General features: G+C 39.6%; 3 protein-coding genes and 1 pseudogene across 4 annotated transcripts in view; 3 read left to right on the top strand and 1 right to left on the bottom strand.

The window, feature by feature from the left end:
• SNW1 (SNW domain containing 1) overlaps window positions 1–9000 on the top strand; it is a 40494-nt gene extending 31494 nt beyond the window's left edge. The window contains exons 10-14 of the mRNA XM_022576428.3: window positions 1594–1735; window positions 4528–4624; window positions 7614–7731; window positions 8074–8237; window positions 8314–9000. Coding sequence (XP_022432136.1) covers window positions 1594–1735; window positions 4528–4624; window positions 7614–7731; window positions 8074–8237; window positions 8314–8512 — 720 coding nt within the window. The 3' untranslated portion in view covers window positions 8513–9000. The remainder of the gene's footprint in view (window positions 1–1593; window positions 1736–4527; window positions 4625–7613; window positions 7732–8073; window positions 8238–8313) is intronic.
• On the bottom strand, window positions 9001–20531 carry SLIRP (SRA stem-loop interacting RNA binding protein). 2 transcript variants are annotated; one of them, XM_022576429.3, is made up of 4 exons: window positions 20397–20531; window positions 12899–12975; window positions 9568–9675; window positions 9001–9113 (listed from the first exon to the last, which is right to left on the bottom strand). In XM_022576429.3, exons 1-4 carry the CDS (start codon window positions 20491–20493, stop codon window positions 9042–9044), a joined length of 354 nt encoding a protein of 117 aa, XP_022432137.1. In that variant the 5' UTR covers window positions 20494–20531; the 3' UTR covers window positions 9001–9041. The 2 variants fall into 2 exon arrangements, with proteins under 2 accessions (XP_022432137.1, XP_022432138.1); XM_022576430.3 differs by having other exon boundaries at window positions 12899–12957; window positions 20397–20529.
• On the top strand, window positions 9122–17709 carry LOC149750333 (RAD52 motif-containing protein 1 pseudogene; annotated as a pseudogene).
• Window positions 20532–20593: 62 nt separating the features above from the next.
• ALKBH1 (alkB homolog 1, histone H2A dioxygenase) overlaps window positions 20594–27790 on the top strand; it is a 32445-nt gene continuing 25248 nt past the window's right edge. Inside the window, exons 1-3 of the mRNA XM_022576431.2 lie at window positions 20594–20792; window positions 23046–23154; window positions 26825–26987. Of these exons, the coding sequence (XP_022432139.2) occupies window positions 20601–20792; window positions 23046–23154; window positions 26825–26987 (464 nt within the window). The 5' untranslated portion in view covers window positions 20594–20600. The remainder of the gene's footprint in view (window positions 20793–23045; window positions 23155–26824; window positions 26988–27790) is intronic.

Below are 27790 nucleotides of genomic sequence, written 5' to 3'. Positions count from 1 at the left end.
TTCAATCTGTATGTGTCCATAGGTCTGAAGTGGGTCTCTTGTAGACGGCATATATATGGGTCTTGGTTTTCTATCCATTCAGCAAGCCTGTGTCTTTTGGTTGGCGCATTTAATCCATTTACATTTAAGGTAATTATCGATATGTATGTTCCTATGACCATTTTCTTAATTGTTTTGGGTTTGTTTCTGTAGGTCCTTTTCTTCTCTTGTTTTTCCCACTTAGAGAAGTTCCTTTAGCATTTGTTGTAGAGCTGGTCTGGTGGTGGTGAAGTCTCTTAGCTTTTGCTTGTCTGTAAAGCTTTTGATTTCTCTGTTTAATCTGAATGAGATCCTTGCTGGGTAGAGTAATCTTGGTTGTAGGTTCTTCACTTTCATCACTTTAAGTATGATCATGCCACTCCCTTCTGGCTTGTAGAGTTTCTGCTGAGAAATCAGCTGTTAACCTTATGGGAGTTCCCTTGTATGTTATTTGCCGTTTTTCCCTTGCTGCTTTCAATAATTTTTCTTTGTCTTTAATTTTTGCTAATGTGATTATTATGTGTCTCGGTGTGTTTCTCCTTGGGTTTATCCTGTATGGGACTCTTTGCACTTCCTGGACTTGGGTGGCTATTTCCTTTCCCATGTTAGGGAAGTTTTTGACTATAATCTCTTCAAATATTTTCTTGGGTCCTTTCTCTCTCTCTTCTCCTTCTGGGACCCCTATAATGTGAATGTTGTTGCATTTAACGTTGTCCCAGAGGTCTCTTAGGCTGTCTTCATTTCTTTTCATTGTTTTTTCTTTATGCTGTTCCACAGCAGTGAATTCCACCATTCTGTCCCAGGTCACTTATCTGTTCTTCTTCCTCAGTTATTCTGCTATTGATTCGTTCTAGTGTAGTTTTCATTTCAGTTATTGTATTGTTCATCTCTGTTTGTTTGTTTTTTAATTCTTGTAGGTCTTCGTTAAACATTTCTTGCATCTTCTCGATCTTTGCCTCCATTCTTTTTCCAAGGTCCTGGATCATCTTCACTATCGTTATTCTGAATTCTTTTTGTGGAAGGTTGCCTATCTCCACTTTATTTAGTTGTTTTTCTGGGGTTTTATCTTGTTCCTTCATCTGGTACATAGCCCTCTGCATTTTCATCTTGTCTATCTTTCTGTGAATGTGGTTTTTGTTCCACAGGCTGCAGGATTGTAATTCTTCTTGCATCTGCTATCTGCCCTCTAAGGCTTTATCTTGAGTTGGTCTGATTGATTTTGAGAATATAACCAGTTCCTGTTATTGATATTGAAATTTGCTTTACTGGAATCTTGTTTAATTTTATTTTTTAGGTTGTTTCTGAGGAAACATTAGTGAAACACTGACTTACAAGATTGATTGGGGTCACTATAGTTTCAACCACTAAAACATTTCTCTGAGTGAAAAAGCTAAATTTGCAATGTCGTCTAGGCAAGTAATCTTTTTGTAGACAAGAATCTTTGTTTTAATTGGCAGTAACAAATTTGAATTCTTTATAACTTCTTTCAAGCCAGAGTTTAGTCCGGGAGTTACATGACAGCTGTAATTCTTTATCCCCAGTAGTGTCTTACTTAACATCTGACTTTACTAACAGGCTCGTGAAGCTGTGGAAATGCGTGCTCAAGTAGAGAGAAAGATGGCTCAAAAAGAAAAGGAGAAACATGAAGAGAAACTTAGAGAAATGGCCCAGAAAGCCAGGGAGAGAAGAGCTGGGATCAAAACCCATGTGGAAAAAGGTATGACATACTCATTACTAAACTGAATTTGCATTGTTAATAATATCTATCTCATTTTAGAAAATCTCTATTGTTTTTTATTGTATACAGAAGCAGTACATACATATAAAGAAAATATAGATATTTCAGAAATAATTTAGAAGTGAAACAGTAATTTATGCCTTATTAAGCTGAAGCAGTAGAAAATAAAGAATGTGTATTTAAATGTGGGCCTCTAATATGCAAGAACACCAGAAGTTTTTAAAGTTCTGAGCAGTATACTTTTAAAAATCATATATTACTCAAATGATAGGCTTAGTGTTCTCTTATTTTAATTTTCTTGAAACTTAGAGAAATCTTATCTCCAACTGAATAATTCATCTCCCCCACATGGTAAACTGATCCAGAGTTTTTCTATCTTTTAGGCCTTTGATCATTAAATTTGCCAGTATTTTCTCTCTGGCTTTATCTAGTGGTCTACATTGGTATTTTAATTCAGGTAGAGTGAGAAGACTAATTCTAATTCAAGAAAATTATGAGGGTAGTTTTTCTTTCATTAATAAATCCTAGACTAGTGTAATTATTCATTCAGTTCATACTGAGCACCTACTGTGTGCAAGGCTCTCTTCTAGACACAGAGTTTTCTACTAGACAGGTAGGGGGTATAGCAGTGAGCATTTTAGTGAATGTAGATAGACCAAAAAAAGTTAGTTATATAGTATATTAGAAGGTGATAATAGCTATGGAGAAAAATAAAACAGAGAAGGAGTATAAAAGTGCCAGAAGGAGAGGGTGGTTGGAATAGGCCTCACTTCTGTGATAGTAACATTAGCACAAAAACTTGAAGGAAGTAAGGAACTGAGCCATGTGGATATCTGAGGGAGGAGCATCCCAGATAGAAGGAACAGCAAGTGCAAAGGCCCTGAGTTGGGAGTATAACTGGTGTGTTCAAGGAAAAGCAGGAGGCCAGTATGGGTGGATTAGACTGAGAAAGCTAAGCAGTAGGAGATGAGGTGTCAGAGTAGTTAGGGCAAAGTGGCCAGGTCATGTATGCCTTCTAGTCGTTGTAAGAACATAGCTTTTACTTCAAGTAACAAGGGAAGCAATTTGAAGAGTTTTGAGCAGAGTGACATGATTTTGCATGTTAGAAGGCTATGGAATGGTCATTTGGAGAAGCAGGGAAACCGTTTGGAAAGCTATTGCAGTAATCCAGATGAGTGATAATAATGAGAGGTAGTGAAAACATGGTCAGTTACTGGAAGTATTTTGGAAGTAGAGCTGACAAAATTTGCTTATGGATTTGGTAGAGGAATGACAGAAAGGGAGTCAAGGATGACTCTAGAAGTTTTGATCTAAATATTTGAGAAGGATTGAGTTGCCATTTACTAATATTGAGAAGACTGCAGGGGGAAGAGATTTGGGAGGGAAAGATTAAGAGTTTAGTTGTGGACATGTTAAGTTTAAAATGGAGGTGTCAAGCAGACAATTTGTTATAGGAGTCTAGAGTTAGACTGTAGGGAAGTAACTAAGGTTATAAGTAGTAATCCACTTCCTTGAATCATATATAAATGTCTTAGTGAGGCAAGATTTAAAAAGCTACCTGTTGTAACCTAGCCTCTGAAGGTCATTCAGAGTAAAACTTCCCTGTATCTAAGTTCTCTAAACTGATTAAAAAAAAAAAAAAAGAATGGTTCTTGAGAAATTAAAAATTTTTTAAATATCTTGCCAAATATTAATAAAAGCTAACGCTTATTGAGTGTTTATTATGGCAGGCACCACTCTGAGCACTTTACATATATTACCTTATATAATCCCTACAGCAACCCTATGCGGTGGTTCTGTTATTATCACTGTTTTACAGAGGAGGAGACGAAGTCTCAGAGGGGTTAAGTCATCAGCACAATTTCACACTTGCTAATCTGTTGTAGAAACAGGATTTGAATCCACACAGTCTGGCTCCAAAGCTCATGCTCTACACTGTATTCCTTCTATATCTACACTATATCCCTTCAGCCTGGAGAGGGCAGAGAAACGAAGATAGACATAAACACAATAGATACAGATCAAGGTGCAGCCAGCCCCAATGTACCATGAGCAAAAGGTTCTTTATTCGAAGTCAGTCTTTGAAAATATAAGGATAAACTTTGCATAATTCTTTTTTCCTGACATTTTATTATGAAAATTTTAAAACACATAGAAAAGTTGAAAGAATTGTACAATGAAAACCCATATCTCCACCACCTAGATTCTACAGTTAACATTTATTTAAAAACTATTAGCATTGCTAAATTTGCTTTATCACATACCTATCCAGCTCTCTCTCCATCTGTTAATCCACCATACTACTTTGATGTGTTTCATAAAGATATCAGTACACTTCATGCCTAAACACTTTAGCTGCATGCATGATTCTGGAATTCACATTCAAAAATTAAACGAATACTGTTGGATTTAAATTAATTGCAAGTAAGGTTAAAAGGGCTGAATGTGAGTACAAAGAAATTCATGGATTTTTCTGTCTAAGGTTAAAGAATATTCTCTTGTTCAAAATATTAATGGGTAATATAGTGATAAAATAATTTTCAGGGCTTCCCTGGTGGCGCAGTGGTTGAGAGTCCGCCTGCCGATGCAGGGGACACGGGTTCGTGCCCCGGTCCGGGAAGATCCCACATGCCGCGGAGCAGCTGGGCCAGTGAGCCATGGCCTCTGGGCCTGCGCATCCGGAGCCTGTGCTCCGCAATGGGAGAGGCCACAACAGTGAGAGGCCCGCATACTGAAAAAAATAATAATAATTTTCAACTGTGTCCACACAGAGGATGGGGAGGCACGTGAGAGGGATGAAATCCGGCATGACAGGCGAAAAGAGAGACAGCATGACCGGAATCTTTCCAGGGCAGCTCCAGATAAGAGGTAGGTACTATTTGAGATAAATACGAATTATGAAGAGTGGCCTCTGTGAACCTTTTAGAGAGGAGGTTTAGTGCACTAAGACCAGTTTGCTTCTCTCTCTTTCCTCTTCAGGTTGATAACTTAATAAATCAGCACTTACTTTCTTGCACTTAACTGCTTACTCTGTCTTAGCAGAAGAAGTAACTATCCGTGGAAGTTATCTTTTCTTCCATTACCTTGTAGAGTCAGCTAGAATTGAGAATGATGGGGATATAGAAAAGGGAATTGAGATCATGTTTGTGAATAGAAAGTCGTGGATATGCCTGTTCTGGTCTGTTCTTTTCCTGTTTCAAATGGTGAGACAAATTTATCATGTGCCTATTCCTCTAGACAGGAAATAAGCTTCTGTACCTTTATTGAGATCCTTTCACGTGCAGAGTACTGTACCAAGTACGGTGGGGAAGAAGAGCAGGTTTTGTAAGAAGTGAAGGTCAGCCTCTTTTCATGAGCAGTTATACTTAAAATTCAGAAAGACAGAGCTGTCATTTGAAATTACTTAGGAAAATTGACAGAGTGCTCTTAGTAAGTACAGACTTATATAGAACAAAGGAAATACATGTATGGAGATTGGGAATAAAGTAGGGATTAGTAAAGTTTGTGGTTCACCAAAGGCCGAGGACTGAAATTGCTGAAACGTTGAAGACATGCTGTAATACAGAGGTGGAATTCTGAGTAAGGGTTAAATGCAAATGTAAAACATTTTCTTTCCAAATAAGCAGTTTTCCATGCTCTCATCCTCCTCTGAGCTGATACAATCTATTTTTTCAAGTCATATCTAAAACAGATTCCTGCTGGTGGTATTCTTTGTTGTTTAATGGCATATTTCATCTCCCTGATGAGTGAAGTCATAGGGAAGCAGAAAATCTGAATTTAGAGTTGTGTTTAAATGTACAGTGTAGGAGAGAGGAACGAAGTATGAAAGTGCACAGTTAATGACACTCTTAGTCTGAAATTCCTAAGCTGCAAAAATCAAAATGGCTCTGTGGATAAATTGAGCCCTTAAAACCAGTAATGTAACTATGAGAACTGATAACATAGAAAAGCTTTAAACTTGTGATTGTATGAAAATTAGATTGTCTATAGAAATCATTTTAAGACCTAAGCCTCTAGTAAAATAAATGATGATGGTTACTATGGTATCACTGCGATGTAGATTGCATATATACTGAAACAGCAGGGGGATCAAGTTAATCTGAATGTCAGAAATCTTACTGAGTAATCCAGTCATTGACATGTTTACCTCAGAATTCTAATAGAATAAACTTACTAAGTGTGGTTAGGTAAAAGAACTGACTCTAGCTTATTGAAAATGATTCGTGTGATACATCTAATTTGCATCTACTCCCCCAACCCTTTATAATAGCAGATATAGACCATAGCAGTTTCATATCTCAGCATGCATTACAAGGTGATTGCTTGTATTAAAGACTTCCATATCAAGAATGATTCTTTTGAGAAAGGACAGTCTCTTCAATAAATGGTATTGGAAAAACTGGACAGCTACAGGCAAAAGAATGAAACTAGACCACTATCTTACACCATGCACAAAAATTAACTCAAAATGAATTAAGGATCTGAATGTAAAACCTTAAACCATAAAATTCCTAGAAGAAAACACAAGTAGTAATAAGCTCTTTGACATTGGTCTTAGCAATGTTTTTTGTGAATCTGACTCCAAAGGCAAAGGAAGCAAAAGGAAAAAGAAATGGGACTATATTAAACTAAAAACTTTTGCACAGTGAAGGAAACCATCTTCAAAACGAAAAGGCAACCTACTGAATGGGAGAAGATACTTGCAAATCATATATCCCACAAGGGATTAATATCTAAAATATATAAAGAACTCATACAACTCAACAACAAAAACACAAACCCAATTAAATGGGCAGAGGATCTGGATAGATATTTTTGCAAAGAAGATATGCAGATGGTCAACAGGCACATGAAAAGATAATCAACATCACTAATTATTAGGGAAATGCAAATTAAAACCACACACCTGTTAGAATGGCTGTTATCAGAAAGACAAGAAATAGCAAGCATTGGAGAGGATGTGGAGAAAAGAGAACCCTCATGCACTGTTTGTGGGAATATAAATTAGTGCAGTCAGTATGGAAAACACTATGGAGATTCCTTAAAAAATTAAGAATAGAACTACCATATGATCCAGCTATTCCACTTCTGGGCATTTTTCTGAAGAATACAAAAACACGAATTCAAAAAAGTATATGCATCCCTGTGTTCACTGCAGCATTATTTACAGTAGCCAAGATGTGGAAGCCAAGTGCCCATCAACAGATGAATGGATAAAGATGATCTGGGGCATGTGTGTGTACACTAGAATACAACTCAGGCATAAAAATGAAATCCTGCTATTTGTGACAACATGGATGAACCTTGAGGGTATTATGCCAAGTGAAACAAGTCAGAGAAAGAAAAATACTGTGTGATTTCACTCTTGTGAAGTCTACAAAAACAGAACAAAATGAACAAAACAAAAACAAACTCATAGATACAGAAAACAGATTGGTGGTTACCAGAGGGGAAGGGGGTTGAGGGATTGGTGAAATGGCTGAAGGTCAATTGTATGGTGATGGACAGTAACTAGACTTTTGGTGATCACTTTGTGTAGGGTATACAGATGCCGAATTATGTTGTAGTCCTGAAACTTATATAATGTTATATACCAATTTTATCTCAAGGAAAGAAGAGTCTCTTAGCAGTTCTTTTCTGCTGTCATGAAGGCTTAACTGTAAAACCCTATCTCTTATAATCATGTGTCTGAAATGCCTTAAGAGCTGCCATCCTGATTATGCATTATCAAGGAATATATATATTCACAAGATGTGAATGTACATATTTACTCTGCTTCTGATATCGATTGTATTTAAGTGGAAATTCAACTTGTTTGTGAAGAATTTTCAGTTTGTGGCATGGTATTTCAAAACAGGTCGAAACTGCAGAGAAATGAAAATCGAGATATCAGCGAAGTCATTGCTCTGGGTGTGCCCAATCCTCGGACTTCCAATGAAGTTCAGTATGACCAAAGGCTCTTCAACCAATCCAAGGTACAAAGAGTCTAGAAATAGCATGTATTAGCTGTTGATGAATACCAATCCTCAGGGAAAAGGAAATTAACATACTAGTATCCTCCAATTTTAAAGACCACTACGCTAAAGCAGTCAGTTGTTAGGGAGCATCACATTTAACCTAAGAACCCAAAGCGGGTATGAACAAAAGTTAATGGACTTTGTGACTGTTCTTTAATGACCTTTTTGTTTGCAGTTCAGATTATTGAAAATGTGAGCTATAAATGAGCAAGGGTTTTTACTCTTCGCAAGAATGTAATCAGATTCAACTTTTAATAAATAATAACATGTACATTTTTAACATCCTCTGTTTTTCCACAGGGTATGGACAGTGGTTTTGCAGGTGGAGAAGATGAAATTTACAATGTTTATGATCAAGCCTGGAGAGGTGGTAAAGATATGGCCCAGAATATTTACAGGCCCAGTAAAAATCTGGACAAGGACATGTATGGTGATGACCTAGAAGCCAGAATAAAGACTAACAGGTACCAAGGCAGACAGTTTAGTTTGTGTCTGCACCAGTGAAAACAAAGTAGTTCATGGTCATTTCTTTTTCCCTAGATTTGTTCCCGATAAGGAGTTTTCTGGTTCAGACCGTAGACAAAGAGGCCGAGAAGGACCAGTTCAGTTTGAGGAGGATCCTTTTGGTTTGGACAAATTTTTGGAAGAAGCCAAACAGCACGGTGGCTCTAAAAGACCCTCAGATAGCAGCCGCCCCAAGGAACATGAGCATGAAGGCAAGAAGAGGAGAAAGGAGTAGATACTTTCTTCAGAGTGAATGAACTATTATTCATAACCCTAATGATGAAAGTCATATAGGGGAACACTTTGTAAATGGCCAGGATGAAAACTAAATCTGGGTGTCAGAGCCCAGCACTACTTTTTATTATAGGAGAAAGGGGGGGATGGAAAAATTCTACTTTGAATTATTTAGTTTTTTTTAAAGAGTGGGTTGTGTTTGTGCTTTCTCCCACCTTTTGGCATTTACAGAACATACTGCCCCACACATGAAATTAAGGCCACTTCCCTTTCGAGTGACATTAGTACTTTGGGGTTAATATTTTGTCTAAGAATGACTGCTTACAAATAAAGTTAGCCCACAGTGCGTAGAAAGAAGGATGTTCACATATCGGAACTGTCCTGCCAAATGATGCTGGCCCCGGTTGTGCTCTGTTTTAATTTGGAGTGGGGAAAGTACGCTCCTGCTTGGCGCAACTATCTGTTTCCAATAAAAACATTTAGACAGAATTTCCAGTTTTGTTTGCTTTATTTAATAGGCAGGGATGTTCTCAAAAACCCCTCTCTTCATCAGATGTTTGGTCCCCTTGCAAAGCTTTGGGTTTTTGAACTTGAACATGGAGCTGGGAAGAAAAAAGCAATCACATAATAAGCACTCTAAGGAAAGGCAATGTCTGCAAAAACATTAAAACTGAAAACTGTTGTTTTATTAGGAAGTCAGTCAGCACCAGGAAGTCAAAGGATGTTATTTGTTCCTTGTACTTAAGACTCTCTGAACTTCAATTAAAAACTGTACATCAGTCTGGCCCAAGGTCACATAGTAAGTGGAAAAGCCAGGATTTCAACCAGGGTCTCCCTGCTGTTTCCACTGTTGTGTGTTGCATATACCTCGCTAGCCATTAAAGTGTCTTCTTGTACTTCCCTTTCCAGACCTTTTAGAACTGGGCACTCTCCCACCACCACCATTCTTTAACAAACATTAAATTACACATCTTCCAAAGTCCCTGTCATTTCACACTTCTGACCTATTTAACTGGTATACAGAAAGCTCATGACATGATACAGAAAAATATTTACCTTTACTCCATCAATAACATGATTTTCCTGTTGTAGTGCATTGTGAAGTTCTTCTTCTGAAGAAAATTGAATCCAGCCCATACCTCTGTGAAAGCCAGTCTCTTTGTCCTAAAAACTCAAAATTTAGGAAGAGATTAATAATCATGAACTTGAGAAAGTTTCCAGGAGTTCCAAATCAAACTACCAACTTTTTCATCTGCCAAAGTGGAGTAAAACACATTTTAATAAATATAAAAAACCCTGCTTTGATACAAATACTCTCCTATTTACCCAAAGCTTAATCTCTTAATCATAACACTCTCTCTGCTTCTCTGCTGCCACTGGAGAAATAAAATATGAGTAAAGAGCTTTCTGTGTCATTCTAGATATAAACCATTAACAGCAACAGTCAAGCGAAATTTTGATCACATAAAGAAATACTCTTCCTGTTTCTAACTTCTTCACTTCTAGAAACTAGAAAATTAACCCTTAAAACCTAGGTGCGTTTCTAGTAATTTCTGAGATTAACCACCCTCATCACAACTACCACCATTATCATCACATGCTCCTAATGAAAAAGGGAAAAAAAGTTACCCTTATTTACCTAGTTCTAGACTTCTGGTTAATTTAAGCAGTTCTGCTACTTCCCTTTGTGCAAAAGACAGAGTGCTTATCATTCAACCTATACATCAGATTCTATATGTCTTATACATCAGAGATTCTAGTGTGCTTAGACGTACCCTGCCCAGCCCTCCAGCCCTTCTATGTAAAAAAGGCCAAGATGTCTATTCACTCAATGTACATCATCAGTCTTGTTACAAAGTTATGTTGTGCTCTGCCCCCAAAAACACATTCTTGGAAATTGCCCCCATATACCTGGAAGGTAAGTTTATAAGATTAACCTAGAACACAGGAAAAGTTTCTGTTAATGTCCCAGTGATTCACTCCTTACCTCAGATAGATAGGACGATTTCTAAAGCACTCTACTCCACGTGGCCATTTCCATTTGTAAAGGCATTAACATTTTTGTGCTAAAATTTAGATACTATGTATCTAAAATTGGAACCTGCATTTCTAACTTGAGTACAATGAGCTTGTTACTAGAAACTAATTTTCTTCCTGTTACACACTTACTTAATTTTCCCAAGAATCAAAACCTCATGTTTAAATCTAAAATCTGTTAACTCTGGCTCCTAAGTTCTTTTAAGAGGGAAATAGCAACCAAAAAAAATGTTACCTTTTGGAGAAACTTTTTTAATTTTTTAATATTTTTATTTATTTATTTTTTGGCCGCATGGCATGCGGGATCTTGGTTCCCCAACTAGGGATCGAACCCTTTGCCTCCTGCAGTAGAAGCACGGAGTCCTAACCACTGGACTGCCAGGGAATTCCCAAGAAACATTTTTTTTAATGCTCTTCAAAAAATACAAAGTTCATCACTTTTTTTTTTGGAGGGGGGGGTACACGGGCCTCTCACTGTTGTGACCTCTCCCGTTGCGGAGCACAGGCTCCAGACGCTCAGGCTCAGCGGCCACGGCTCAAGGGCCTAGCCGCTCCGCGGCATGTGGGATCTTCCCGGACTGGGGCACAAACCCGTGTCCCCTGCATTGGCAGGTGGACTCTCAACCACTGCGCCACCAGGGAAGCCCAATTTCATACACTTTTAAAACTATTTTTTATGCTTATAGATTTTCATGTCTGTAATACGCATGCTCATTTTTTTAATCAACTATAAATCCCATTGTATCAATGAATTAGTATCTATTTAACCAACCCCACTGATGAACACTTAGATTTTCCAATTATGATACTATTAAACAATGCTGTTTTGAACATTCTTGACCTCACGTTTCTGTAGAATAAATTCCTAGAAATGGAACTGCTACATCAAAGGCAAATTCTTATTGTTAATAGATTTTGCCAAATTACCCTTCAGTGAAGGTATCAGTTAACTTCTCAACAATTTCAGTACCAGTTTCCCTACACCTTTACTAGCACTGGATATGCATAATCTGTTAGATCTTTGTAAGGCAAGTAACGTTTAACCAAGCGTTATGAATTTAAGTTGATACTTTACCACAGCCTTTTCAGTGCCATGAGGAAAAAAGCAGTTTTAGTGAAGCATGTGTAAACTCTGTGTATTCACGTCACACACCCCAAAAAACAGTAATCTAGAGAGTCCACAGAAAAAGACAGCCCAGGATAAAGTAGAACAAATCTGTAGATTGATTTTTTTAAGACTTTTTTTTGGAATTAAAGGACTCCATTACTTTTTTTTTAACTTATTTACTTATTTATGCCATACCCCGAGGCTTGTGGGATCTTAGTTCCCCCACCAGGGATTGAACCCACGCCCTCCACAGTGAGAGCACAGAGTCCTTACCACTGGACCGCTAGGGAATTCCCTATAGATTGATTTCTAAACCCTCATGAGGAGGCAAAGAAAATGTAACAAATATAAACACACATAAAAAGCACTCAACTCAATGAGGATAAAGGTTAAAATATTCTCCACCAGTTAGTTTGATAAAATTACCCTCTATTCTCTGAAGTCCTTATTACAACACTGTAATAGACAAAATTCCAAAACAGCCCCAAGATCTCCATGTGTCCCACCACGTTGACCCTGTATAGTCTCTCCCCTTGAATGTGGGCAAGGCCTATGACACGCTTCTAACCGTAAGAATATAGCAAAAGCGATGGGATATTGCTCCCTTGATCAGGTTATACAGCAAGGATGATGGGGTGTCACTCCAAAGACTACATTATAAAACTATCTTACCAGACCAGAGAAACTCCCTTGCTGACTTTGAAGCAAGCTGCCACATGGGAGAGAAGCTGGCTAACAAGGAACTGCAGGCAGTTCCTAGGAGCTGAGAGCAGCCTCCAGCTGAAAGCCAGAAAGATAGCAGACACCCCACTCCTACAGCTGAAAGACTGATTCTACCAACAACCTAAGGGAGCTTGGAAATCAATCGTTCCCAGTTGAGCCTCTGATGAGACTGCAGCTCCAGCTGACACCTGGATTGCAGCTATGTGAAACTCTGAATAGAGGACCCAGCAAAGCTATGCCTGGACTCCTGATCTGTACAAACTGTGAGATAATGTATGTGTGTTGTTTTGAGCCATTAAGTTTGTCATAATTTTATGCAACAATAAAAAACTAACACAAATACCTCAAATACCTAGGATAAGGTTTATATTTTTAAAGCAGTATCACCCATAATTTAATCAACAAAGACTGAACAGCTTCACTTCATTACAAATTCTATAAATTGATAATGCTTTCACACAAAAAAATCAAGAATTAGAGGATAACATTATTACTTTTTTTAAAAAAGATAATACTCACAAAAGGAACAGTGCACTTTCGTACATGGCCAAATTGTGAAAAGTGTTCTCTCAATTCACCTGTATAAGAAGAGAAAACTATTAAGAGTTGTTAATTTTGTATCGTCCATCCTAGATTGATATAGAAACCAAAAGGGCTCCTAGAGCTCCCAAACTTCTTGTGAACAGGAGTTAGTTACTTTGTATTCCCTTGAAGCCTTAAGATCTAGGAAATAGCTATGGTATTGATTATAAAATTGTAATGTACTAGATTTGGGAAGGTGATGAGGTGGGAACATGGACAGATAAATTGCTGAGTTGACTGTAATCTTCATCCCCAGCAAATACTGAGTGTCTTCACCACACCAGGTACTGTGCTAAACGCATGCATTATAATCCTTCAGAAGATTACACAGAAGACAGAAAAACAATTACAGTACAGCATGTTGTTAGCTATATTAGAGATTTCCAAATAAAATCTCAATTTACTTGCCTTTCATTATTTACAGTTTACATTAGGTTATATCGTTGTTACTCTTAAAAGTTTGTTGAGTCGACCCTACCTATCCTTCCTGCCTTACTTCCCATTGCATGCCCATAGTTACTTTCTAGTACAACAAATGAAAATCTGTGTATCTGTCCTGTGGATTCCTGTCTTTGCCTGCTGTTCTTTCCCTTTAACATGTAGTAATCCAATCTCCTTTTACCTAAATTGTATCTATCCTTCAAGACCCAGGCCAAAAACATTCACAGATTTTATTGGGCTCCTACTGCAAAACAAGACAACATACTAGCCCTGTGAGGCCTTAAAGATGAATAGTAGATTATTTTAAAGATCAAAAACTACATGTCGGCGTGCCCGCGTCCAGAAGTGTGGGGTGATGCTGTAAACGCTGGGGTGAGAGACTAATGTGTGGAAACTCTGCACCCCGCACCTGCTGCAGTAGCTGTGCAGGGCTGGGTGGGTGCGGGATCCGTACGTCATGAAACTCTCGGCACCCAGGAAGAGCGTGAAGCGTGAGACTGGGACGAGGAAGTGTGGGTGCTACTTTTTCCTGCACAGCCTGCAGCTGCAAACCAGAACTCACAGGTTTGCAGGGGCCCAGGCTCAAATTTAACCGTGCAGCAGTGGTTCACCCCCAGCGTAGTTCACCAGGCCTGGGGACTCGAAGGTGTCCAACAAACTTGGCCGTATGCATGCAGCTGAGGCCTCACAGCTTCCCCAATGTCTCCAGCGCTCTGGCTGCGCGCCCAGGTGTATCTCGCTGAAGGGGACACGGAGGGCGCCGGCAGCTTCAGGGCTTGCTGCACACCTCTGGAGCCCGCCTCCCCCAGAGCGTCTGCTGAATCCTTACCAGATCCCACCTGGCCGCCGCTGGCCTCCTCCCCGCCGCGTGGCTGCCCACCAGAACTTGGATAAGTGGGTACCGCGTGTCCTGACCGGATGGCTGCGCAGATGGCGGCAGGATCCCCGGTTTCCTTTTGGCCCCGAAGCTGAACGTTCGCGCTGCTCCTCACTCTGCCCAAAGTGCCTGCAGCCTTCAAGTGTGTGCCCACCGCCCCTGGTTTCCCAGTAAGTTACTGAGCAGCCTCACTGCATCAGCCCGACTGACCACTTGTGCTGTGAAGAGACCCTTCCCTGGCCCTGTGAAACAGCCTTTACCGGCCTGCGACTCTGGCTGAGCCCATCAGCTGCTCCTTCTCCTAACTACTGTTCTCTGTTGTCGACGCAAATCAGCAGCCAGCCTTAAAATACTGAAACACTGAAAATACTGCTGACCTTTTAGCTAGCAGGCAGCAGCAGGCAGAAGAGCTCAAAATAAGCATTGTTGAGGCGCAGTCCGCTTGCGCCCCGAGCCGCGCACGCGCGGTGACGGTAAAATGGTGGAGTTGGTACCTTTCGCGGTTCCCATCGCGGGTGACAAAACCTTGCTGGTGTGGGAGCTGAGCTCTGGACCCACGGCCGAGGCCTTGCAGTCTTCTCCCAGTTTGGCCTTCTGTATTCGGTCCGAGTCTTCCCAAACGCAGCAGTGGCCGGTCCTGGGTTCTATGCCATCATCAAGTTTTATTCAGTAAGGGATGCTCACAGAGCCCAAAAGCCATGCGTCCAGAAGCAGCTTTTTCAGACATCTCCAGTGAAGGTTCGTCTCAGCACCAGACGTAAGGCGGTTCAACATAATACGCCTGCCCTAAACAGCTCCAGATGCCAAGAATTGGCAAATTACTACTTTGGTTTCAATGGGTGGTCAAAAAGGATCATCAAGAGGTGGTGTTGCCCTCCCACAAGTGCAGGAGTCCCGAAGTTGGCATGGCTGAGGAACCTTTGGATAACTTGCAGGAAGGGTCATTATCATTCCTTATGAAAAGGAAGGTAACCCAGAAGGTTGCTATTCAGAAGGCTACGAGAGATGCATTCCAGAAACTGCTGATTGTGGTTTTAGAAAGTGGTAAAATAGCTGTGGCATATAGACCGTGTGAAGAGGTCACAGATGCTAGAACCGAAGAGGAACTACAGGATTTAATTCAAGTATGTGGAGATAAAAACTCAAGGGGTACACAGCCAGTGTAGCCATAATTCAAAACAACCAGCAGGATTTGGAAGACTTTGGCATGTCTACTCAGCTGTCATCCTTCGGAAAAGGTAAAACTCTGAAACTGCTTTGGAGGCAGGGAATTTCTAGGACTTTTCCAAGTCCCGAGCCTTGTCTCTGGCCCCTTATTTGAAGTTTGGAGAGCAGGATTGAGGGCCATCAGTGTACGTCTACAGTTGTGGACACAGGAGAAGACACAGGCCTTTTAGAACTCCCCTCTAATAGAATTGCAGGGATTTGAGAAGAAAGTAACTATGGCCTTAAGTGTGATTATGCTACAGTGTTTAAAAACTATTCCTGCCTTTCAAGTAAGGTATATTACCCAGATCTCAGCATCTCATATATATCTTGTGTTAAATATTTTGCCGAAGAACCTTTCTGTAAACCAATTATATGGATGCCTCAAATTAGGGATTAAGTTGTCATATATATCTTGTGTTAAATATTTTGCCGAAGAACCTTTCTGTAAACCAATTATATGGATGCCTCAAATTAGGGATTAAGTTGTCAACGTAATTTCTAAAAGAAAACATTAATGTACTGCATATAGGATTTTTATTAAAAAGGAGCAAAAAATGTGTTTCATGTCATTGAGAGCTTAATTTGGGGCTAGATTTCTGATTATTTAACTCACCCCAGTGTTGCAAAGTTTGTTTTTAAGGGAAGAAAGTAGAGAAAGAAAAGGTGGTTATGTTCTGAAAAATGTAAAAATTTTGAAAGTTTTCCTGTACAATATAATTATTTTAATTCAATTTAAATCAGTCAAGGAAACTTCAGACGCATCCATGTTTGGGCTTTAAGAAGTTTAGCTTCCTGTGAAATGTGAGAGGAAAGGATTCCATATTGATACTAAAGATTTCGGAAACCTGATTATAACAGCAGATCCTTTCCTAAATGAGGCCAATTTTGGAATCAGTTCCATTTAGAAACCATTATGTGCTAGGCACTGGAAATAAGATGAAGCTCCTTCTCTCTTGGAGTTTAGGTGTTAAAGGTGTACCAGACAATTAAAAAGGACTAAAATTAAATAGATTATGAAAAGGACTGTGAAGAAAGTAAACTGGGTGCTAGTTACAGTATTTCAAGAAAATTACTTAACATGCTGACTTTAACATTCTAAGTGTCTTCTCCATGTGTGCACACAGGGTAGGCCTCTGAAAAGTGACACTGTAGTTTTTTCTAGATTAATGGCTCTGTTGAGACAAGGTGGGATGTGGGAAGTTTGCCCATGCTAATTTAACGGCCATTCACTTGGTTTTAGACTCTCTTTCCCAGAATGAATTGCTCACCTGCCCCAAACCCCTTCTACAGAAGTTCTGGAGTCATCACTGATTCAGTGGTAACCCCTAATAACAGAGTGGTGAATGAATAATGAGACGTGAATACTGAGAGTTTGGAGGAAATGGCAACATTTTATTTTATTTTATTGTTTTTTATTTTTTTAACATCTTTGTTGGAATATATTTGCTTTACAGTGGTGTGTTAGTTTCTGTTTTATAACAAAGTAAATCAGTTATACATATAAAAAAAATAAGCATTGTTCACCTAGCAGAGTCAAACTGAGGCACACACAGACCTTCAGGGATGTGAGTGTGTAGTGTGTGAGTAGCTGTGCTAAAGCTGGGAGTAGTAAAGTTGATGACCCACAATACTATGTTAAAACACACCAGTGGATCCATAGAGAAACTGGATGTTAACCTCAATATAGGACAAAAAGTCACTTATTTAAATTCGTTCTCTAAGAACAGGAAGTAAAAGAAGAAACAATACATTAATTTGTCCATCTCTACCAAGAACAAATTAACAGCTCTGGGAAGCATAGATAGGAAGCTGAACCGTTCTCTGGAGATTGATGTGATCATTGGGCATGGCCAGAGGAGAGACCCCACAAAATGAACATAGATCCTCTTCCCTGAGGTGTAACAGTTAAACAGTGAGGAGTTTTCAAAAAATTGCTTCCTGAATTAGGTAGTGACATCTACACATATTGGCTGCAAGCAGAGATGTACAACTCCACCCACAATCTAAATTCAGTCATTCTTAACATTTTGTCATATACACTTATCTATATGCATGCATATATATGTAGTTTTTCAAAAACATTTTTAAGTAAGATACACACATCAGTGCCATTACGTCTCTCAACACTTCAGCACTCCTGTCCTAGGAATAAAGACATAATTTATAGCCACAATATCATTATCACACTTACAAGTCAATGATAATTTCCTAATTTCATCTAACTCCCAGTGTAATAGGGAAGAACTTTTGTATTCTATGACAAGTTAATCACTAAAGGGATGTTGCCTATAAAGCTTAAATTATACATAATGGGGCTTCCCTGGTAGCCCAGTGGTTGAGAATCTGCCTGCTAATACAGGGGACACGGGTTCGAGCCCTGGTCTGGGAGGATCCCACATGCCGCGGAGCAACTAGGCCCGTGAGCCACAACTACTGAGCCTGTGCTCCGCAACAAGAGAGGCCGTGATAGTGAGAGGCCCACGCACCGCTATGAAGAGTGGCCCCCAACTTGCCACAACTAGAGATAGCTCTCGCACAGAAACAAAGACCCAACACAGCAAAATAATTAATTAATTAATTAATTAATAAACTCCTACCCCCAACATCTTCTTTAAAAAAAAAAAAAATTATACATAATGGCCCATCTCTGGGAACCCTGCCTCCCTGGTAATGAGTGTTAAGCTAAAATACCTTTGTTTAGCTCATAGGAAATGTCCGGACCAGGCCCACCTGTGAATGGCTGTACCAAAGAAGAAATTAACACATCCCCTCCGGAGTCTGGCTGGAACCAGGGGTTTACCCGCTTCCCTTTCAGCATAAAAGAAGCCTGAATTTTAACTCAGGGAAGGTGTTTCTTTGGAACACTAGTCCACCGTCTTCTTGGTCTGCTGGCTTTCCGAATAAAGCTGCTATTCTTTGCCCCACCCAACAACTCATCTCTCAATTTACTCGCCTGTTGTGCAGTGAGTAGCACAAACTTGGACTTGGTAACACCAGTATATATTTTAAACTTCCAAATTGTTTCCTAAATGTGTTTTTTAAATTTCCCCCCTCAACACAGGATCTATTAAAAATCACACATTAAATTTGAAAAAAACAAAAAACTACATGATCGCTTTCTCTTCTGTACTACAGTGCTTGTACTTTCACTGATTTACATTTCATGTTACCTGTTTCACCACCCTAGTTCATTTAAACCTCACTGGTTCAAAAACTGCCTATATTTGTTGTTTGTAAGTCTCCTCACCCCCACCACTATACCATAAGCTTGCCAAGTGTTGAGTCCACTATGTCCACAGTGATTGTGTATCAACAGGGCGATATTTGCTGAATGAATAAATAAATGTCCAGTAATCCTTCAACCAGCCACAGGGGCTAAATTTCTGTAGCGCTCTAATAGTTGATCAAACCAAGATCAGGCTCTCACACAGAACATATTACTGGAGGATAAACAAAATAGTTTTAAACCAGGTATTAAAAGTTCTAGAAAACATTCACTTCCAAAACAAACTAGCTCTAGAAAGTAACCCTTTTCCCAAATTACCTACAACTGTTATGGAAAAACAGCTGCAAACACCAAGAACAATGCCTACCACATAACAGACACTCCTTAAACATCTGCTGAATGAATGAACTGAGAGAGGCTGTAGTCAAGGTCGTATTTTATACACTCTTTAAGGATCTTGAGCAAGTCCATTATGGTCTGGAAACGCATCTGCAAGATGCTTGCAGAAACCCCTCGGCCTTTCCAGTTTCACAGGGCCTAAAGCAAGACATTCTGCTGGGTGTGGTCTGAGAAGGTGGGGCACAAACTGATCTATTTCCCATTCTACTACCCACACTCATTCCATTCCTTGTTTAAGGGAGCTGACCTGATACATGAATGTCTGCAAAAGTGACCATGGATTTTTAAAGTTTTGTAAGCATATGTAAAAACCTTAACTCAAAACTGCAGCTGACAAAAATCAACGTTGGTGAGAGATTTCAGTACTGATTACTCCCAGGCCTCTATCTCCAGCCTAGGCCTCTCCCATGAGCTTCAATTTTTGTAATCATGAAAACAACTATCATTTATTGAGTACTTACTCTGTATTGAGCACAAGTCTAAGCAGTTTACATATAAATTCATTTAATCCAATCAACAATCCTAGGAGAAAGTTATTATTGACTCCATTTTGTAGATGATGAAACTGAGGCACGGTAGTGAGCCCTTTTCCCCAGTTACTTCCGTTAGTCAGGTTACACAACTACCAAATGGCCAAACTGGAACTCTAACCCAAGGAGTACGGCTTCAGAGTGCATTTCTCCATCGATACACACCGTCCTCTGTCCAACTAACGGAGACCTCACAGGTTTTTCAAACTAAACACATTTAAACTTTACTCCTCATCTTCTTTCGATCTGCTTCTCCTACATTCTAATCACGAAATTCACCAACGCTAAAAACCTGTAAGTCATTCCACCCTTTCTCCCATCCGTACTCTTCCCCCATTCAAGCCATCTGTCATTTTGTTTGGTTAACATAAGTGAATCTGACTCTTCCTTCTATCACTACCCTGAAATCCTCACTTTTGAACTAAATCACTGAAACTACTTTTGCCACTTTGAATCCATCCTCCACCCTGCCGTCAAAATAACCCCTTCTAAATCGTTAGTCTTAAATTTCCAAGTAATTAAACCTTTAAACTCCGAAAGGCTAGAGGCCGTGAATACGTGCCCCAAAACCTCAAGGGGGATCCCTAAACGGCTAATGGCAAACAAAATTTCTTTCTACTCAGTGGCTTGCTCAGGAGCATACTCAGCCGCCTTAATCCAACCACCACGCTGATTTAAGTGCTCCGCAGAAAGCAAGGTTTTTCAGGATTGCTTGGACCTAAAACTTCCGCCCTTACTACATCTCCAACTCACTCGAGGCCGCGGTCCATGGAATTTTTCTGACAAACGCAACCGGCCGGCGGATATTCGTACGCAGTGCCACTGCTGTCCTCGCTGCCGAAGCCGCCATCTTCAGAATGAGAGACCTCCAGTGACCTGAGGTCACGACCCCGGAAGAGCCGGCCTGATCCGGAGCACGGAAATCAGTTTCCGGGTCAAAGGAGGCCGGGCAGCGAGATGGGGGAGATGGGGAAGATGGCGGCGGCCGTGGGGTCTGTGGCGACGCTGGCGGCGGAGCCTGGGGAGGACGCCTTTCGGAAGCTTTTCCGCTTCTACCGGCAGAGCCGCCCCGGGACCGTAGACCTGGGAGGGGTCATCGACTTCTCGGTAGCCCACGCAGCCCGCGGCACGGGGCCTGGTGCCCACAAGGTACGGAGAGAGGAGCGGCGCGCACCTCCCCGTCGCCACGCCTCGCTTCTTGGAGAGGCTTCAGTGTTCTCCTAACCTCTTTTCCTTTCCAGACTGATGATTATTGAGCGATCCCGCCTTCCATGGGTGCACAGTTGAACTGCCCAGAAAGTATCACACTTTGGCGATGCAGGGCTCTATTGACCATTTCTCCACGCAGCTATTCTTGGCTGCGGCCTCGGTCAAAAAATGCCTGGGAATTGGTGTTTATTCCTTACATTAACTGTCCATTTGAATTTGCACCTAGATTTGTGTGAAAACACGTAAACCGTGTTCGCAGACGTTACGGTAGCGTTCTACAGCTTGAAACCAGTTACCCGAGTCTTCCTAGAAACCGTTGTCCATAAAAGGCCCTGTCTTCTCTGGGACTTTTAGAAAGAGGGCATTGAAAGATTCTGAGATAATCCCTCCAGGTTGAAAGTAAAGGGCAACTGAACCCAAGCACTATACATTATTTCTACCTTATTTCTGCATTATTCCTCATGGAAATTGAAGAAAACACGGGGAGAGGGGAAGGGGACGCAGGGAGAATCACAACTATAACGTATGTTTCTTTTCAGTCGCTTTAACACTGAAGATAGATCCCTAATTTAACATCGGTGTTGTCCACAGATGGCTGGATGAGGCATTCTTTTCAAGCTTAGTAATAGATCTAAGTAACAAAATTGGAATGCTATAGTAACATCATATTTGTGTAGAGCTCAGCTTCTTAGAAACTTCATTTGTTAGCAGAGATGGTCTTAGAGTTGTCAAAATAACATAGAGAAAGTACAGGAATAGTGTACTTGGCTCATGGAAGAACCCCTCAGACTTTCATTAACTCCTTTTGCCCATATTTTACCGTAATACTTACATAATTTTTAAATGTAAGCCACCTGAGAAGGGGACATTGTATCTGGCACAGTACCTAAAACAGTAAGTACACAGTAAATGCACTGTCTATTGAGTACATAAAAACATGGGTAGTATTTCATTCTCCAGCTCAAAACAGATTGAAAGTAGCAAATTAGAGAAGAAGAAAGTTGCTATTAATAAGACATCAGATGAGAGCGGAGGAGAAAGTGATGGCTAACAGTCTGACAAGGGAGGAAGCAGACAAACTTTAAAAGGTTGAGAGGTTTGATTCAGCTTAGAATATGATAGATTAGGTCCACAAACTTCTTTCCAGTTTGAGGGTGTTGCTGAATTACAGTGCAGTATTAAGTACGATCTATTTAAGAAATCATTATGAAATGTTTGAAATAAAAACATTCTGTTCTCTGGGTACTTGAAAGAGTTAGGTGGTCAGGACTCTCAGAGAGTTTCAGATAGCCATTTCATTATAGAGGCTGGATATACAGCAGCCACTTGTTGGTAGTTTGTCTGGAAATCTACGCTCTTGGCAAAGTTAGTAGATTAAGAGATCATCATATCTTTTGGGGAGAGAACATTGGAGGTATTCTAAGGCAAGCCAGACCCTAAGTTTATTATTAATGTAAGAATAGTTTGGGTTTTTTTAAATATCCTTAGTTACTTTAGTGACTGAATATTGGATTTCTCAACTAGTTTAGTGAGCCATCCATAAGATACTCCTAAATGCAAAGAAACCTTCATAGGCCCCTTAAAAGCTTAATTTTTAAGTAACTAGCAAAGACAAAAAGTGAACAAGTTTCATTTTGAAGTTCCATCTAAGAGAGCAAATATTGTACTTCTAGCAAACAGGATCCCCAACGTTTTATTGAACCATTTTTTCTGAGTGGTTTGAGCACTCACCCTGCCCAACCTGGTGTTCCTCATAGCTCTGTTTAAATACCGTCTGTGTACAAGTTCCCCAGGAGCGTTATTGTTAGCCCTAACCGAAGTAAATAGCATTGTGACTTAGAGTATTCCATATACCAAGCACCTTTCATAATTCAGAGTCCTATAAGAAATCACAAAGGTGTGGTATCATAGGAAAAGATAGTCTTAAAGGCCAAAGTTAGTCTGCTTCTCATCACTACTTCAATTTTGTATAGCCCTGTTGTGTTATTAGTACATAGCTGAGGAAACTGAGGTTCTAAGAAGTTAAGTGACTTATCTAAGTCATGCATTAAGTAAGTGATAGAGCTAAGTTTAGTACCCCAAACTTAGGACTCCTAACTGCCCCATATCAGAAATGCCTTTAGAGGTTTGAGATTCTCACAGTTAATCTGTAAAATAGCTCTAACCCACTGACTTCTGTTTCCTTCCTGCCAGGTGGTCAAATCTCACCTAAATGTGTCCTCAGTCAGTGACCATGATGCGTACAGAGCTGGACTTCAGCCCGTAAGCAAGTGGAGAGCCTACGGTCTCCAAGGCTATCCTGGTGAGTGCACTTGAGCTCAGAAGGCAAAATCAATCATTTGTCTAATTTTGGAGGAGGAGTTATAATCAAGTAAATAGACAAAGAAGAAAACTAAACACACAAATGTTCCACTCCCAAACCCCTCCTGAATTCTGCCATGTCTAAGATTTCCATTTATTTGGCATTCCCAAAGGATAGAACAGGAATCAGTAATGCCTGCCTTATAGTGCAGAACGTGACAAACCAGGTGCGAATCAAAAATTAGGGCACTGACTCTGGGCTCCCTGCTGCAGCTCTGAACATCTACTCTGGCAAAAGAAGCACTTTGAATTGATAGAGTAACTCATAATGTTCATTCAAGTCGCAAAATCCCTACATTCACGAATGGCATAACAACTTAAAAATTGTTGCTATCATCAAGGCTGAATTTTTGAAAAGAGAATTAAAGTTAATGAGATCAAAAGTCCTAAAAGACTAAATAATCTAGAATTTTGAATTTTAATGATATCAGGTAGTTCATTTTACAGGTAGAGAAATTAATGATGAAGAGTGGGTAATGTTATTAACCTTTTTTCTAGGCTCATGGGACCATTGTGTTGATAGATTAATTATCATGAATGATTTAGAAAATTTGTAAATGCCTTATTTGGCCAAACGATTTTATATTTGCATCCTGTTTCTAGAAGACATAAAGTTAACATTGCACTTGTGATTTCAAATATGGGTCAAAAGCAAGAAAAATTCCTTTAAAAAAAATTAATTTTCGTTGTACCAAGGGCCAGGTCTGTGTTACAGTTATTAGTACATTCTCAGCACTGAAGTATATGTTGATAACATTGGAAAGGGTAACAGCTTTAAAACTTTTATAAAAGGCCTTGTGTACTTTAGTTCTATATTAAAGAACTAAAGACCAGTTTTGTGTCTGAAGTCACAAAGAAAACAGTTGAAATGTGGCTTTTATATATGAAAGCATTGCTCTTCATGAGTTTGAGTAAATGAGCATACATCACCAGTAGTGTTTTGTGCACCTTTTGTTCTTCAATGCTGCTCTTTACCTTTCAGGCCTTGCTCCTGTTTTCACGGCCATGTTTCTGTTGTTGTGCCTTCTTCCCTTAACAGATTGTTCAGACTACAAAGTTATCAATCCCACTTCGGTTTTCTGTTGTCCATGTTGGAGTCTGCCTCATTTTATTGTGCTTCACAGATACTGTTTTTTGTTTGTTTGTTTTTCTTTTTTACAAACTGAAGGTTTTTGGCAACGCTGCATTAAGCAAGTCTATCAGTGCCATTTTTCCAACAGCATTTGCTCACTTTGTGTCTCTGCCACATTTTGATAATTCTCGTAATATTTCAGACCCTCCACCAGCAAAAAAAGTTACAACTCATTAAAGGCTCAGATGATGGTTAGCATTTTTCAGCATTATTTTATATAATTAAAATAAATAAATTAAAATTTTTAATTAAAGTGTGTTCATTGTTTTTTTAGACATAATGCTATTGCACAGTTAATAAAGTACAGTAGAGCATAAGTATAAGTTTTATATGCACTGGGAAACAAAAAATTCATGTGACTTGCAATATTTGCTTTATTGCCGTGGTCTAGAGCCAAAGTCGCAGTATCTCTGAGGTATGATTGTACTTGCTATTTGAGGTTTCCTAGGACTTCACACTTAAGCCACATCATTTGAGTTGGTACCTCATTATGTTATGTTTCCTGCCATTGTAAGCTGCATTTAAGTGCAGTACCATGTCCAGAACATGGGAAAGGAGTCTCCTCTTACTCTGACTTGATCAGAAGGATTATGTTTACTTCCGGATCCTGCTTATTCTGAAGGAATCTGAGTATACCACAAGCTGTCCTTACAAGAGTGAGCAGGAAGGTGATGGGTCTGAAGACTGAAGCTGAGCCTGGGGAAGAGTAGACCTGAGTGGGAACATGACAGCATCAAACATTTGAAAATTTGTTGTACACAAAAAGGGGTGGGAAGCAATGCATACTAGTGATTAAGGTCTGACACCAGACTACATGGCTTCATGTCCTGGTTCTATCACTTCCTACTGTATGATCTTGGGCAAGTTTCTTAATCTCTCTTGGCCTCAGTTTCCGCATATGTAAAATGTGTCTAAAGGTAGTACCCACTTCATAAGGTTAGGATTAAATGTGAGTGTACATGTAAAGTACTTAGGTCAGTGCCTTGCACATAGTAAATGCTCAGTAAATGTTAGCTACAGAGTTAGAGGCATTTATCAAGAAGAATTGACAACTGATTTGGGGTTGCTGTATGTGTCAGGACCTGAGACCAATACATGAAAAATTAAAAAGAGGCAAATTTTAACTCCATAAAGGGAAGACAACAGTTGTCTGGAATGGACTGCCTATAAAAGTATTCAGTTTCCTGTCACTGTTCAAACTTGAATTAGATCAGAAGTATTCTTCCTTTGATGTGATATCTTTGTGGGTATTACAATATTCTTATTTTGTGAAATAGTGGTGATAGCAGACAGTAGGTTATTGGAAATTTTTTTCATATTTTTTTTTCTTTAAAAATATTGACAGTCCTGTTACTCCTAAATTACTTGGAGAATTTGACTAATACATGACATGCAGAAGTGGCCTCCACACTTAAAAGTGAATGTCCATTCCTGTCCTCCAATTTTAGAGGAAAAGGGATTGCTTCTGTTCAAAACCACTCCCTTCACCCTTTAATCACACCTTCTTTTACCCCTTCCAGCTTTCAAGACCTTGCTGTGGTCCTTTCTTCTCTTCTGTTTTCAACCAGTTCCTTTCTGCTGGCTCTTTGCTCATGTAAGCATGCTTAGGTCTTTCCAAACCCTAAAAACGATAAACTCCCCCCTTATTCTTCTGTGACTACTCAGCCTTTGTTTCCTTTCACAGCCAGACTTCTAAAGGCATTATCTGTATAACCGTCTCTACTGTTCTATCTCCAGGTACTTAGGACAAAGTTTTTCATCTCCTTATCTCTAATTCTTAAGAAAGTACATATAGTGTATGTTTGTTGAATGTTTGATGAATGAATCCTTAACCATGCATAGGATTCCAGTTAAGTATTGTTATTCGTCTTTTACAGAGGAAAAATGGTTAGGTATTTGCCTACTGAGCAGATGTCTATACCACCTTTCTTCCCTGTTATAGTGATCAGAGTTCAAAGGAAGCAGAAATCACACCAATTATTTTAACAGATGATTTTATATAAAAAAAAATCATTAGCCAGATATTAGAAAACAAAAAAGGCAACACTGAGATATCACAAAAGTAGTAACTACAGGAAGCAGTTCCCACCTCTCTAAATGATACCTGGTGAAATTTGAGAGGTGACTCGTCAGTTTCGGTTCTGAAGTTTGCTTTGGAATAACACAATTGATAATTGTGTAATATTTGTTTCTCTTGAGGATAACCCAAAAAACTAGAGATAATTGCATAGTGGTAGATGTCTAACATTCATCATCAAAACAGCTTTTATTAACTTGAAGGAACTCCTCTTCCTCTGAAATTAGAGAATAGGAATGAGAATATATGCTTATGTGTGGAAGCCACTGGAAGCATTAGCAAAAGGAGACACGGAGTAAATAATAATGTAATGGGTATAAGGATGTCAACAAAAATACATGATCTGATTAACTGACGGAGGATTTCCTCCTCTTCTTTTTTTCTCATCCATCTTTTGTATAGGATTTATTTTTATCCCAAACCCCTTCCTCCCAGGTTACCAATGGCACTGGGTGAAGCAGTGCCTTAAGCTATATTCTCAGAAACCTAATGTATGTAACCTGGACAAACATATGACTACAGAAGAGACCCAAGATTTGTGGGAACAGAGCAAAGAGTTTCTAAGGTAAGTCTTAGCAGTCACAGTAAAGCATTCGTATTCAGCTCACGTCATCACAGCTCTTTAGAGGAACTACTCTATAATAGTTCGGTGAAAGATACTAACATATTTATTTTTCCTCATTTCCACTCAAATACAGCACAGTTATATTCTTTCCCCCACGAACATTTGGACAGCCACTTTGACAGTTATATTAAATTGAGGTCCACTTTAAAGATTTGCTTATCATATCTTAGATAACGAGTTCATCCTCAATCATCAGATGATCCATTTTCTTTTCTTTTCTTTTTTTTTTTTTTTTTTTTTTGCGGTACGCGGGCCTCTCACTGTTGTGGCCTCTCCCGTTGCGGAGCACAGGCTCCGGACGCGGAAGCTCAGTGGCCATGGCTCACGGGCCCAGCCGCTCCGCGGCATGTGGGATCTTCCCGGACCGGGGCATGAACCCGTGTCCCCTGCATCGGCAGGCGGACTCTCAACCACTACACCACGAGGGAAGCCCAGATTATCCATTTTCATTCAGCTTCAGCCCTTTTTTCTACCTAAAGTAGAAAAGACTTCAAAAGCCTTTTTTCAAGACTTACGGTATCCTGAAGAAAGTAACACTGAAAGCACTACTCTCCTAGATGAAGTCGGTGTTACTGCCTGTTTTACGGTAGGTCAGCTGTTCGTGGAAACTAGTCCTTGTACCTTAATGTTTCAGCATTTCATTCATTCTACAAATATATTTTTTAATCTATTTATTTTTATTTATTTTACTATCGTTTGTATTTATTTAGTTATTTTTTGTCTTCATTGGGTCTTCGTTGCTG

This window comes from Delphinapterus leucas, chromosome 2, assembly GCF_059928025.1.
Source record: "Delphinapterus leucas isolate spDelLeu-1000000601 "Yukka" chromosome 2, BTC_Dleu_Yukka2, whole genome shotgun sequence".
NCBI lineage: Eukaryota > Metazoa > Chordata > Mammalia > Artiodactyla > Monodontidae > Delphinapterus > Delphinapterus leucas.
The sequence above is the reverse complement of the archived record's forward strand: the minus strand, read 5'-3'. Positions and strand labels throughout refer to the sequence as shown.